The sequence below is a fragment of the Mytilus trossulus genome, chromosome 8 (genome assembly GCF_036588685.1).
Source record: "Mytilus trossulus isolate FHL-02 chromosome 8, PNRI_Mtr1.1.1.hap1, whole genome shotgun sequence".
Taxonomy (NCBI): Eukaryota; Metazoa; Mollusca; class Bivalvia; order Mytilida; family Mytilidae; genus Mytilus; species Mytilus trossulus.
The window spans coordinates 6902708-6918247 of NC_086380.1; the positions used below are offsets into that span (position 1 = coordinate 6902708).

The 15540-nt window shown below is 31.8% G+C and overlaps 2 protein-coding genes across 2 annotated transcripts; both read left to right on the forward strand.

The window, feature by feature from the left end:
- The first annotated feature begins 2198 nt into the window (after positions 1–2198).
- Positions 2199–8062, forward strand: LOC134681546 (putative amine oxidase [copper-containing]). Its single transcript, XM_063541190.1, has 4 exons — positions 2199–2252; positions 2719–2785; positions 4613–6564; positions 7703–8062. Exons 1-4 carry the CDS (start codon positions 2199–2201, stop codon positions 8060–8062), a joined length of 2433 nt encoding a protein of 810 aa, XP_063397260.1.
- A 1335-nt stretch (positions 8063–9397) lies between these two features.
- LOC134681547 (heavy metal-binding protein HIP-like) lies at positions 9398–15093 on the forward strand. Its single transcript, XM_063541191.1, has 3 exons — positions 9398–9746; positions 10078–10089; positions 14639–15093. Exons 1-3 carry the CDS (start codon positions 9398–9400, stop codon positions 15091–15093), a joined length of 816 nt encoding a protein of 271 aa, XP_063397261.1.
- The last annotated feature ends 447 nt before the right edge of the window (positions 15094–15540 follow it).

The window sequence follows — 15540 nt, forward strand, 5'->3', positions numbered from 1 at the left end:
ACTGTGGGTTGTTAAGAAATACAAGGACAGCTACAAACCAAGCTTTTGACTATGTGCTACTGTATTAGTACATATTTCAATCTTCAGCTTGAACCTATTACGGAATCGAGGAATAAAGGAAACATCTTTCACTTGACTGTGTAGTGATTGCCAATTTGGATTTTATTCAACAGTGAAAACTAAAATAGTTTCTTCGTAAAGTTAATTGTTTTTTGTCAATCAAGAGTTTGACTGTCCCTCTGGTATCCTTTGCCCCTCTTTTCCATACAATTAGGTTTCTATTTCAATTAATTCGTGTGCTTATGTAATCTCACTTAATAGAGCGTATCCGTTCTTGTGTAAATCAATACTGTGTTGTTAGGACTTAGTATTGTAAATCAATTTAATTAAGTCAATCCATCTTATTTGTACGAGTTGTTTGTTTTTTTCAGTATGTAGATATAAATAAAAAATAATATATATATTTTCTCATACAATTTTCTTATTATAACTTGAGAGTTATCGTATACAACACCATGAGGTAAGTTTTAAAAAAGTTATAAAAATCAGTCACAAGATGAATATATTATTATTCGAAATTATAATCAGTAAGATATACAAAAATATTAAAATCAACAATAAACCTATCATAGGGGATAACATTAAATGCGGCACTTTATCAAACAACGAATCGAATGGAAATCATTTTCCATTTTCTGACTGATATAGTATGATAACACAATTTTTGAAATATGTATAACGCAAAACGGGAACGAAAATTTCCAACAATGTCTTCTAACAAACGCGCGTCTGGCGTATATACAAAATTTAGTCCTGGTATCTATGATGAGTTTATTTAGTAAATTTTCAACAATGACTTCAGTTTTGATAAGGGTTTTTCGATTAAATAGCTGACTTTTACTAACTTCCAACATGCAATTAATTAAGATAACAGTAGTTTGTGGATGTTTATTTCTCAACCTATTCGCTACTCTGGTGTCTGTGGTCACGCTAAAGATTTCAAATTCATAACCTATTTGGCTTTGACTTTATTTAAATTCATGTTTTACAAATGAGTGCTATGTTGACGAAACGGTCGTTTTTTGTACAAAGTTAAAGACGTCGGATCCTTGATGAGAATAACACACATCACTCAATAAATTAAAAAAAGGGCACTAGTATTCAAAGATATTACATATGACAACTGCTGACAGTACCCTGACCTTGAAATCCACCATGTTTTTCTTGAAATGTCTTGTACCAAGTCAGAATATTGCAGTTTTTATAAATTAGGTCGTTTTTTTAGTGATTTAACTTTTTTCTATGTAAATTGCATTGACGTTTGCTTTTGTTGCACTTCAGTGTTTCGGTTCTTCCTTTGTTTTCCTTTTAACGTTGATATTTTTCACTCGGTTTTAGTTTAACCCGAATTTGTTTTCTCCTAATCGATTTATGAACAACGGTATACTACTATTACCGTATCTGAGACAATACACGGAGACATGGTTAGAATAAACTATAAATTTTTATATCGATATTAAATGAAGTTAATATTTATTGATGTTTTTAGAAAAAAATTAAAAACACAAAAATACTGAACTCCGAGGAAAATTCAAAAAGGAAAATCAAAAATCAAAAGGCAAAATCAAAAGTCCAAACACTTCGAACGAATGGATAACAACTGTCATATCCTGACGTGGTACAGACATTTTCTAATGCAGTAAATGGTGGATTGAACCTGGTTTTATAGCAAGCTAAACCTCTCACTTTTATGACAGTCCATTACTTTGTCAACGATGCATGAACAAAACAAACATACTGAAAGAGTAAAAATGTCAAAAATAGGGGTACAGCAGTCAATATTGAGTTAGAAAAGCTTGACCGAAATGCTTGTTTTGTACTTTTTGTCCAACAAGACAATAAGTTCCATTGCACATTTTGAAAAAACAACAACATTCTAGCTCCTCACGCAAATGTTGTTTCCCCACAAATATGTACAATGCTTTTCATGTTTATATTTATCATCTCAAACTGAACCATTTTTCTGCCAAAGTTTGTATAAATTTATAAAGATATGGAGTTATACATAAGCTTAAATTTAGGTATACACGTATTTAAACATTCATTACCCAAACATTAATGTCGTTGCAATCGTTTATTTTAGACCTCTAAATGGTAATGGTTGGTCGTTCATGGTACTTTGTGTATTTCTTTTTGAGATGTCAGAGGCTTACCAAAGAAAACAAGTTGATGGACGTACGCATAGAACAAAGGTAAAATTCATATTTATGACATTACTTTTATCAGGAAATAAACGAACATAAAACATCAAACTATTCAGGCGCTAATATTTTGATAAAAATATCAGTTTACTTTAAAAACATAAAGACCTGAACATAAACTGCAGAAAACACGGAAAGGTAAGCCGAATATGAGCACTCACTCTACAAGTGAAATATGACAAAGTATCCAAACAACTGTTGCTGTTGATTGTATATAATGCATGGCTTGTTAATGGACATATAACTTCAAATATTTTTCTTTAGTTTTTTTTCCAAAATAAACAACTCAAATCATTTTATTTGCATACATTTATCTGCATATCCGTAACACATTTTTTTGAAACTGGTAGGAAGAAAATACACATGTTTGAAGTTATAACGTCATTTTACTCCAATACCAGCAACTGATGTAACATAACACAGATTTTATCAATCATGCATGTTTGTTATCTTCTAGGCTAAACAGAGGAATGACGGAAAGTGTATACAACCACAGCTTTACATAAAACCTATGTCATTGAGAAGTGAGTAAATATAAAATAAGAACATGTTGTATAATTGTCAATGAGACAACTCTCCACAAGTGACAAAATGACACAGAACTACACAAATAATGGTCACCATACAGCCTTCAGAAATAATCATCTATAAAAGGCCCCGAAATAACCAATGTAAAACAATTCGAAGAAGAAAACTAACGGCCTTATTAATGTACAAAACAAATGAACTAAAATACACATATCTGACACAGCAACAAATAACAAACACTAAATTACAGGCTCCTGACTTTGTACAGGCACACACATTCAGATTGTGCCGGATTAAACATGTTAGTGCAATCCCAGCCTTCCCAGTAACCTGGGACAGTGGTGTAACAGAACAACATAAGAACGAATATGTTTTAACTTCAAATATTTAATATCAATCGTATTGCCATGCAGTTACAAAATGAAGTTACAGAAGTACTGGAAAATGTATTTATCTATTTAAAAGCTAATTTGATTTTATTATCTGCTGCAAAGTTTGAAACTGCATTCGTCTGGTATTAAGAGTTTTGGTTATATTGTAGAGTTTAAGTTGTGATAAATTCATTACTATTAAAAAATAAGGTCAAAGTTAATCAAATACTTACTACTGGCCGGATTGAAAATAAACAAATCTAAATTGAGTGAAAATGATCTATCAAACAGTACTTCTTTTTCGCAGTGAATCAGTATGACAATTAATCGTGTTCATTGAAAGACTCAACATAGCGTGAAAATGTATTGTTTTATCTTTAAAGAGGTGTTTATGTTAAATTGATCAGGTCAGGTGCAAAAAGGTTTACTAGAGATATATTAACCTATATAAAGCATGTCTATGTCACAACACAAATCAAGTTACTGGTTGTGGTTTTTTTTATCACCCATGAATGTATAAGAGTACTGGGGGGAAAACTATACTGACGGCTCAATCTTGTTTTATAGAAACCGTCATCTTGCAACATAATGTTAGCAATTTCCGGTTGTTCGGGTTTCAGTGATTTTTGAAATGCATATTATAAATTTTTAAAGTCGTTTTTTTGCTTTGTATTTCGAAAGTTTGTGTTTTTGTGTAGTTCATTTATAAATTATATCATGTTACTTCAAGTTGTTTGTCTCTTTTCTTGTGCCGAAATATGTAACACTGCATGTTAGTGTACAACCAGTGACGTCCATTTACATAATGTTGATTCTGGTATATGGTTGTCTCATTGGTGAGCAATCATACACCATTAATTTGTTCTGTTAAACTTTTAATACGACCATATTTGTACTTGCGATAACTACTCTTGTGTGTTCTTTTTATCATCTGTTTATCATTAATATTTAAGTCCATCGTATTTGTTTGACTCTTTTTAGCTATTAGATTATGACAAATTGTTTATGTTTGTGTGTTCCTTTTATTTATACTGATTTATTATCAGTTTTGTGGTAGATTCTCGGGCACGTTTTGACATGATTTGTTCGAATTCATTGCCTTTTGGTACAGAATATACATATGGCTTATATTTGCAATTTATCTTGCAGATGATTATGATAAAATATACTGGTATAAAAAAGAAGATGTGGTATGATTGCCAATGAGACAACTAACCACAAACGACCAAAAAGACACAAACATTAACAATTATAGGTCACCTTACGGCCTTCAACAATGAGCAAAGCACATACCGCATATAGTCAGCTCTAAAAGGCCCCATTAAGACAATGTAAAACAATTCAAACGAGAAAACTAATGGTAGATTGTTTACTAAAACCGTGTCAATGTTGAATTCGTCACGTACGATAATTCCTGATTGCATCTGGTTATAATTATTTTTATTTTTTCAGGAAACAAATCTGTAGGAGTATGTGGAAGAAATAGTAAGAATCCATATGGTAGAATTAATAGAAATGAGCTGAATTATCCATCTGTATTCAACGACCTCACTAGGAAAGAAATGAAGGGTCTGCTTTACTATTTGTACTCAAATAAGGAACTTAATCTCACAAAATTCAGTAATGCGACAATCAGGAGTAACTACATTTACTTAGCAGAACTTTATTTGCCACCCAAAGAGGCAGTCTTGAATTATATAGATAATGGATTTACAAAACCACCAAGAGAAGCTCACGTGATATTAATAAGAGGAGGAGATTCTAAACCAAATGTTATTGAAATAGTTGTTGGACCACTTCCGTTTCCTAACGGTTATCGACTGGTTCCTTATCGACCACAACCAATTCCATTCTTTCAAAGACCAATTACATCTATTGAAAATATTTCCCAAAAACTTAAGGAAAGAATAAACAAAGAATTCGGGAAGGCACTTCATGATTTATACGGCGGTACATTTATCAACTGTCGTAATAAATGTTTAGATGTGTCTATCAGCGTTCAGGTTCCGATTACAACGTTAGACGGAAAACGTTTTTATTGGTACACTTTTTATCAAAACTTTGAATATAGCATTTTAAGACCAATAGATTTTGAAGTTTATGTAGAAACCCGTTTTGAAAATTTTAAGATCTTGAAAATTTGGTTTTATGGAAGAATTTTTGAAACATGGAACAAAGTGAGAGATTTTTACAGAAGAAATAAACTCGTCTTTAAAAAAATACCTTTTCCAAGAGGATCGATGAATATTCCACTTACTATGAAACGAAGGGGGAATCCTCCCTTCTCAAATCCATTACGAAATCCTTCACAAATTTCTCCTGATGGAAAAAGATACAACATCAAAGGAAGGAAAGTAACGTACATGTTTTGGGAATTTGATATAGGTATGTCAATAATTACAGGACCACGTTTATTCGATATAAGATTCCAAGGTCAGCGTATAGTATATGAAATTAGTCTACAAGAATTAACCTCTTTTTATTCTGGATACAAACCAACGGAACAAAACTTTCGGTTTTTCGATTCAAGATTTTTGCTAGGCTTAAGAGCAAAATATTTAATGCATGGGGTTGACTGTCCAAATGATGCAACATATATAAGTACATACTTTTTAGACGGAAGCTCCGACACTCCAGTTTATAATTCACGTGCGTTTTGTGTTTTTGAACTTAACACGGGACTCCCATTAAGACGTCATCATGGGTATTCTTCAACTTCGTCTCACAGATTTTACGAGGGTATGGTTAGTGTTGTATTAACTGTCAGAACTATCATCACCGTCTTCAACTATGATTACATTATAGATTTTATATTTTATCCCACTGGTGGAATAGAAGTAAAGGTCACTGTTTCCGGTGTAATAATCGCAGCATATCATGGACGTAAAAATCCATACGGTTTCGAAATTAGTAAACATTTAATGGGCCTGATTCATCAACATTTATTTCATTTTAAAGTAGATATGGACATAAAAGGAAAATTCAACAGATTCGAAACAATTGATATTGAAAATGATGCCGTTTCGAATCCTACATATACAAATTCAGATTCCAACATTCAACAATTGAGATTTGAAAGAAAATTGAAAGTAACTGAGAAGCAGGCCGTATATAAACACAACTTTAAGCAACCTAAATACCTTGTGATATCTAATGATAATATAAAAGATAAATTCGGCAACACACCCGGTTATAGAATAGTAAATAAAGGTATGACATATAATATATACCCGACAGGAACAAGGTACGAACCAGGAATCACTTGGTCGCGCTATCAAGTTGCTGTTACCAGACGAAAGGATAATGAGCCGGGAAGCAGTTCCATATACCAAACTAATAAGCCAGATGAGCCTGTAGTAAGATTTCAGGATTTTATTGACGATGATGAAAATATTGTTGACAAGGTAAAACGATATTTATTTTTTATAATAATGAAAGACCACGTGTAGTTTTTCTTTTTTTTATGTTCAATATTTGTCGTCATACGCAATGTTTTGGAAAATGAAATCAAATTGCCAGTTTTACAGTAATAAGGGGTGTCTCTTTTTAGGCACAACAAATGATTAATACTTTCCCCCCCAAAAAATTTAAGAAATCGCTAAATTTTTACTAATAAGACAATAACGAAACCGCCAATAAAGATTTTTTTGACAACAAGATAGATAAAAACAATGCGAATAATATAACAGCAAAATATCAACATGTCATGTAAACTTTTAAAACGTAAATTGGCATGGCCTAGTTATTTAAATAAGATGACCTTATTGACAATGACGAAATTGTTGATGGATAAACGTTACGGTGTAGGAAATGTCATTAATTGTATAACTCTGCAGTATAAATTTGACCAAGTGAATTATGATTCTTGTCTTATCGTGGAATGTTGAGAGCCGAATAAACGTAACAGTTATATGTTGATATGTTTTATATTTTTAAAAAACTGATTTGATTGGGTCAGAAAGAGTCATAGGTTTACTGAACATGGTTGATATAAAATTCTCTTTTAAAAATGCTTATCATTTGATTTTCTGATTTTACAATACAAATTTCATTGTATATTATTTACTAAAATGTAAAATGACAAAAAGAATCCTTGAACAATCCAAAACGGAGAGTCCATCATCAAATGTTAAAATCAAAAGATCAAACACATAAAATTAAAAGAAAAGAACTTTCATATTCCTGACTCAAAAGATGCATTTCATTATGCTGAAAACAGTGGATTAAACCTGGTTTTATATTTACCTATCTTACACCAGACTTGTATGTCACACTTTTTTTATAGTCGCTTTAGCAGAACTCAGATTAAGGTTATAAATCGAAAGGTTATGTAAGCGACGGCGTGGAATCTATTTTCAAGATTTATTCAAACTAACTAGCGAATACAAAATAATCAAATCACACTTTTAGATTTTAACAATATGTCAGAATATCGCAGAATTCATAGATATAGTCTGATTTAAACATTTGTATTAAAAGTTTAAGATAAATGAAAGTCATTCATTGATAACCTTAACTATGTCTATAATGATATAATTACAGGACATCGTAGCATGGATTGCAATGGGATTGTACCATATACCAATAAAAGAAGACCTACCAGTCACTCATACTCCAGGTGAAAGTCGCAGCTTTTTCTTGCTACCATTCAATTACTTTGATGAGAATCCAGCAATGGCATCTCGTAACGCAATACGAATAGACCCGATAGACATCGAAGGTAAAACGAAGTCGCTGAAGGTAGAACGTTACGGTGTAAGTGATGACATTAATTGTATACCACCAAAATATAATTATGACCAATTGATGAAGAGAAATCCTTGCCAAGTTGTGGAATGTTTGGATCCAGAGAAAAATAATAGAGTTAAATCACATGTTTTCCAGGAATTTCGTTGGCAATAATAAACAAAGCTAACTAGGATAATTAAGAGTTATCAAAGGTACCTTGCTTATACTTTTGATACGCCACACGAGTGTTTCGTCTACATAAGACTCACCAGTGACGCTCAGAATATATTACATTATAAGCATATACAGATGCAAATCATTCACATTTATAATTATATAATTTTGTTCCGTTTTTGACATTTCGTTTACATCCTCATTATAAGATGTATATATTATACAATCTACATGACACATATGGAAATGTGGAACGTGTCAAAAAACAACCCTACCATACAACAGACAACAGCAGAAGGGCACCAACAGGTCTTCAATGCAGCGAGAAATTCACACACCCGGAGGCGTCCTTCAGCTGGCCCTAAAACAAATATATATACTAGTTCAGTGATAATTAACGCCATACAAAACTCCAAATTGTACACAAGAAACTAAAATTAAAAATAATGAAAGACTAAAAAAGGCCAGAGGCACCTGACTTTGGACAGGCACAAACATGCGGCGGGGTTAAACATGTTTATGCCTAGGATAAGAAAATCTTCAGTATTTCGATTAATAATAGTACGTACATTTGCAAGTAGTTTATATTTAAAAATGACCATATAATGAAAGTTATGTCAATATCGCAGTGCTGACTACTGGGCTGGTGATACCATTGGGGACGAAGAGATCGTCAGCATGTCTTTAGAAAACAAACTTTAACATCATAAACTTCAGTATTGTCTGACATTTACCATATGGATACATATTTGGAAGAGTAAAGTTTAATCTAAAAGCTTGAATATTTGGAATTGGAAGATTTGGTAAGGCATGTTTCCGTTCGTCCTATTTATTAACAAAATACAAATATTATATCATTAGATATGAAATGAAACAAACAACATTAAATACCCCAAAAGTGCTGTCTTGATAATGAAAAAGATACAAAGGAGCAGTTAAATACACAAAAAGAAATACACACATCTCAATTATTAAAAGAAATACCAGACACCAGTCTTTTTTGTCTCAATGATGAAGGAGATACACATAGGCATTAAAAAAAATCGATGATAGCCTCTGAAATATACAGCACCATGACTTAAAACAATTACCACACAGTAGTCTATGAAACATGATATAGTAAACACATCGGCAAAAGGGTGAAATATGCCAGAGGGACAGTCAAACTCATAGATCGAGTTAAGTTATATCGAAGACTACCAACGTAGAAACTATAACAATTCGGCAGTTAACGCTGGCTTGTTGAATATTAGATAATAAGTAGGACAATGTCAAAAAATTTCCTTATCAAGCTTACAGTGTGTGTGGATTACAAAATCAATCGACTTAAACAATATGGCTACAAGGGTCATAGTTATACTGTTTGTAGAAGCATTTGTGATTGTAGCTTTAGCAAAATCAGAAAAGGTCGATCTGTATTCTGAAATTTTACAAATTCACAAAACGTTGAAAGCGCAAGGAAATGAAATCTCTCATTTAAAAGACACGGTTAAGAATCAACAAACAGAAATTGAAAGACTCAATGCTATTGTAACAAATCTGCAGACAGTAATCACAGAAACTAATATTGGAGCTATCCAAACTGACCAGGACAGCATGACACATGACAACGGAAGTAAGCCTGAAAGTGTGCAAGTCTGGGACGAAGGACATCATGATGAAATTGAGAAGGAAAAACCAAGAGGTAAATGTTATATTTGTAGTCATTTCGACATGATTTTTGTTCTTGAAACAAATCGACATGTAGGGTAGAAACTTAAAACTAAGTGACAGCGTTAAAACAAATACCTCGGGAAAGAATGTATGACTCGAAGTTCAAACTCTGCCTGCGGTTTATTGGATCAACACGCCGAAAATAAGAGGACAATCATAACAAAATTAATTAGAATGATCAAACAGTTTAGATACTAAAAATTTATTTTCTCTTTTTTGAAGTGAATTTTGATTGAGTTAAGCCTTCTAATTTATATTTTTAGTGTGTTTTTCTATGTTATGATGTTATACTATTGTTTCAGAAAAGAGAGAAGGTTTGGCACCATTAAAACGTTTAATCTCGCTGCAAATGTTTATACCTGTCCTCTAAGTCTGAAATTTGATGTACAGTAGCTGTCCTTTGTTTATGTAGTTCATACTTGTTTCTCGTTATTGTATATATTAGACAGTTGTTTTCCCGTTTGAATGGTTTTACATTAATAGTTTTGGGGCCCTTTATAGCTTGCTGTTCGGTGTGAACCAAGGCTCCCTGGTTAAGCCTGTACCTTGACCTATATACTTTTATAAATTGTTATTTGAATGGAAAGTTGTCTCATTGGCACTCATACCACATCTTCCTATATCTATTTAAATAAGCGAAAGTGCAAATAACTCGCCTTTGTTTTACAATAATTGGTATTACCCTACAGTACTTTGGTTTGCGCTATATTTTATATTTGGCAAGCCAAACCTAATTTCAACTTTCCCGCTTGTACAGCCAATGTCCTTTATTAGTGCTATAAATGAGTAAATATCATTGAGGGCAGGTCAAGTTAAAAAGGATTTATTACCTTGCTCCTTTTATGCATCAAACTTCCGGTACCTGTGTATGAAGAAAACAAAGTTTTGTCGACCACCAAATATTTAGTGTTATTGTTCATATTTACTCCATGCCACATGTACCAAGTTCTAGAATAATTTTATAGATATACAAGAAATATCTTGGTGTTCATAAACGGGAGGTTATTGAGACCAAAAAAAGTATACATAACAACACTATTATTTTCATTTACCTATGTATACTATTATTGCAAATGGCGGAATAATTTTCATGGATGATGTTTTCATGAAGTTGTTTAACATTTCACAGCTGTGTTATACTTTTACGTTAATTATTCATCCCTTATTTTATTAACTTTACATTATTTACATTGTATCATAGATCACATTTATTCGTTCTGTTCAGTTAATATTAACTTGTGTTGCTACAGCTTTTGATTAAGTTAATCCATTTCAATTTATATCTTTTAGTGTGTCTTTCTATGTTATGATGTTACACTATTGTTTCGGATAAGGGTGAATGTTTGGTATCATTAAAGCGTTTAAACCCGCTGCAATTGTTTGAAAATGTCCTTAGTCAGGAATGTAATGTTCATTAGTTGTAGTTTGTTAATTTGGTTCGTTTCTCGTTTTTATATAGAAAAGACCGTATGTATTTAAAGGAGAAGGTTCAGTAAGACCCCTTTTTGGCCTAAAAATATAGCAGTTTTAAAAAATTTTGAAACTGTAATCTTTTAGCTATTTATTGATAAGAGGAATGCTTCTGCTACACAAATATGAGCTGTATTATACAATACAATGCACATCGGGTACTTACATCATTAAATCATGCTGAGTTACTGAACTCTTCAGAATTTTAGCATTTTGGTTGAATTTTAGACGGTTTCAGTCTTAAATGAAAGTGGTCGCATTCGTGTTCATTCATAATATTGAAATGCAAGTTGTATTTGATGATAATACATAACATACATAAAGGTGGAGGATGAAGACGGATGTGGTCACATCCGTTATTGACAAAAACATCTGGAAAGTGACGATTTTTTGCATTTTTGATAGATTTGTCATATTTAAGCTTGAATCGGAGCACTTTTTTAATTACTTAATCAGTTAAAATATTTTACATAAACTAATTAAATCAATTGAAATAAGCACTTATGTGTTTAAAAAGTGTCCAAAATATTTCTTTAGATGAACCTGAAATTTGTGGCCAAAATCCGCCCTTACCCATGTTACCGTACCTTTGAATGGTTTTTCACCAGTTATTTTGGAGCATTTATTCGTTATCTATTCGTTACGGTCCTACGCTCAGTGTTGAAGACCTTACTTTGACCTATAGTGGTTCACTTTTTATAAATTGTGACTTGGATGGAAAGTTGTCCAATTGGTACTCATAACACATCTTCTTATATTTATTTACACCCTCGAATAACTGGAGACACTATCGTATTCATATCCCTGCCATATTGAAAACTATAGATGAGAAGTACTCATGTTTCTGCTGTGGCTGTATATTTTCTTGAATAACTTGATATACCTCCAATAGATTGAACAGAAAATGAGACGAGTATTCTTGAATAATTACGGAAGCGTATTAGCGCCACACATTATAACGCAAAACTTTGCGTTGTAACGCAAACCTTTGCGTTAAAACGCAAACCTTTTGCGTTATAACGCAAATCTTTGCGTTTTAACGCAAACCTTTTGCGTTATTACGCAAACCTTTGCGTTAGAACGCAAACCTTTGCGTTACAACGCAAACCTTTGCGTTATTACGCAAACCTTTGCGTTATAACGCAAACCTTTGCGTTACAACGCAAACCTTTGCGTTATTACGCAAACCTTTGCGTTATAACGCAAACCTTTTGCGTTTTAACGCAAACTTTTGCGTTATAACGCAAACATTTATATGTATACATGTCCGTCAGTCATTCATTTTTGGATGTGATTTACTAGTAGATAAATACAAGGCCAAATCATTATGATAAATATGCATAGGAATAATGGAATACTTGAAGTGCAATTATACATAAAATAACACTGAATTGTGCATCAGAAAAGTATAGAATTTAACAAGAAAATAGATATAGTTTAGTATATAGTCATATTTAAATTGAAAGATCAAAAATAATGTCATACAATTGTGAAACCTCCAAGTCAAATAGACAAAACGATCTTTCTGCTTTAAAATGAATTATTAATAAGGAAACATTTTTTTTTAAATCTCAGAATATGATCAAGATTCTTTGATAGAAAGTCATTGAATTTTCATTTCAATATAATGTAGTATCTTTAAGATACTTGGGTAGCAATGTGAATAGAGAGAACATATTTTATTAATAAAACATCTTCATTCTATACATTTATTGCCAAAGGGTAGCTTATTGGAATCTAACCTACTTTACACATTTCTCAAACGAGAGCTTACTTTGGACGTATATTTATATTCGGTTATAGCTATATAAGCAGGGTTGATTTTTTTCTTAGGTATAATAAACCTCAATTTACTCAATTTTTTTTGTAATATATATACTAGTAGTAACATGGATATCGTTTTTGGGGACCTTTATAGTTTGTTGTTTTGTGTGAGCCAATGCTCCGTGTTGAAGACCGTAATTCGGCCTATGATGGTTTACTTTTACGAATAGTGACTTAGATGGGGAGTTTTCTAATTGGCACTCATACCACACCTTCTTATATTATTCTGCTCATTATTAGTCATTGATATGATCTAATTATTCAAGCATTTTACTTTGAAATGACTACAAAGGTGATAAATTTTAAAATAAACAGCCACCTCCGTTAAAACTACTGTTTCCTTTGATTCTTAAATAAGAAATAAGATAAAACAAAGTTTTGCGTTATAACGCAAAGGTTTGCGTTGTAACGCAAATGTTTGCGTTATAACGCAAAAGGTTTGCGTTATAACGCAATGTTTGCGTTATAACGCAAATGTTTGCGTTATTACGCAAATGTTTGCGTTATAACGCAAAGGTTTGCGTTATAAAGCAAAAGGTTTGCATTATAACGCAAATGTTTGCGTTATAACGCATAGGTTTGCGTTGTAACGCAAAGGTTTCCGTTATAATGCAAACATAGGAAGAAAAATAAAAAAAAAAATGTGTGGCGCTAATACGCTTCCGTAAATAATTTTAACGTTTCCATGAATAACTCAGATTAAGTTATTTTGATTATAACACATGTTCTGTGTTTTCTTGGAAGTTGATAGCATCCTTAAAAAGTTTTAACCATGTATATACAATATATTTATATCTGGAAGGAAAATACTTTGATCATAAGTTTTCCTACTTGATAATAAAATTCCTTGTCAGCTTTATGGGATGTGGCGTCCACATTTAAATACCATGAAATAATGTATAGATGTCCCCGTAGAGTAATCTGTAATATATCATAGACGAATTCGTTAATGTTACTCCTGTGCAATTCAATTTTTGCAAACGCATGTATTGTCATAAAAGAAAAAAATATTGTAAATGAAAAAACCCTCAGTCATTATTATTATTATTTATTATTATTTACAGTGCTTATATAGCGCTTATCTAAATAAACATTTACTCTAAGCGCTTTACAATGCATTTAAAAAACAATGATACAAGTACATATATATATAAAACGATAAATAAACACAATTTAAAAAAAAAAATTATATATCTTTGTGTCAATGGCTCAATAGAATCAAAATAGAGACAGTAAAAAAAAAAAAAAAAAAAAAAAAAAAAAAAAAAAAAGTATAACTCAAAATATAGAACTGAAGAAATTATTCATCAAATATAATTTTAAAATATAGATAAATTTCAATTTAAAAAGTAAAAATAAAAATAGTCCAGGTGAATATATTCCGATAGGTGTCATTCAGTCAAATAACATCCAGAAAACAGACAGATCGTAAAACAATATGTATAGTTTGTATGGCAAGTCCTTTTTAAATCTTTCAATAAATTATAGTCAATGTGATGGAAGTGATTTTATGCGTGAGGCTGGTTTTATGTATATTGGTAGTAGTACAACATTTTATTTCATTTTTAGTTACCCGACTAATAACACAGGCAGATGTATTTGTACAACCTTCAACCGTTGCTTTTTATGCCCAGCTTACAACAATTGAAACAAATGTTGGAATGCATCATCCAATAGTATTTGATCACGTGATTTTAAATATTGGTAAAGGATATAACAAATTTACGGGAGCTTTTACTGCCCCTGTAAGCGGAATATATGTTTTCACCTTCACTCTCTATCCAAATCGAGATAGCTCCATAGCAGTGAATATCTTCAAGAACAATGAAGTAATTGCTCAGAGTTTTATAGAGATGACATCTGGCATGATCAGTGGCACAACCCCAATAGCTGTCGTTGATATGAATGTTGGAGATGCTGCATTTGTTAGAACCAGTTCCATCCACCAACCACATGGTGATGTATTTAGTGATGTTAACGTCAAAAGTTCATTTGCTGGATGGAAAATAACTGTCGCAAATTGATAGTTTCATGAAGTATTCACAACACAATAGAGCTTATTTTGGTAGTTTTTTTTTACTTAAAAATATGAACAATTAAGCTTTCCTATTTCACCGTTTCATGTTGTATTCTCCTTATCGTCATAGTTTCATTAGAAATAGTGGTTTTTTTTGTAAACGACATTGACTTTTATACACGATTTACCACCTTTGAAAATAGAATTAATAAATTTGTAAACTGATGAGCAAGGAAAATATGACTCTTCTTACGATAAATATGACAAAGAAACACTATTTACAGTTTGATGCTTCGGTCAATCTACTACATGCACTACGAATAATGAATTAATAAATTTTTTTTTTTTAAGCTGGTCTGCTGAATCAATAAAGGCTAGAGTAGTATATTCATAAATCGATTCAGGAAAAACAAATCCGGGATACAAACTAAAACTGAGGGAACACATCAAATAT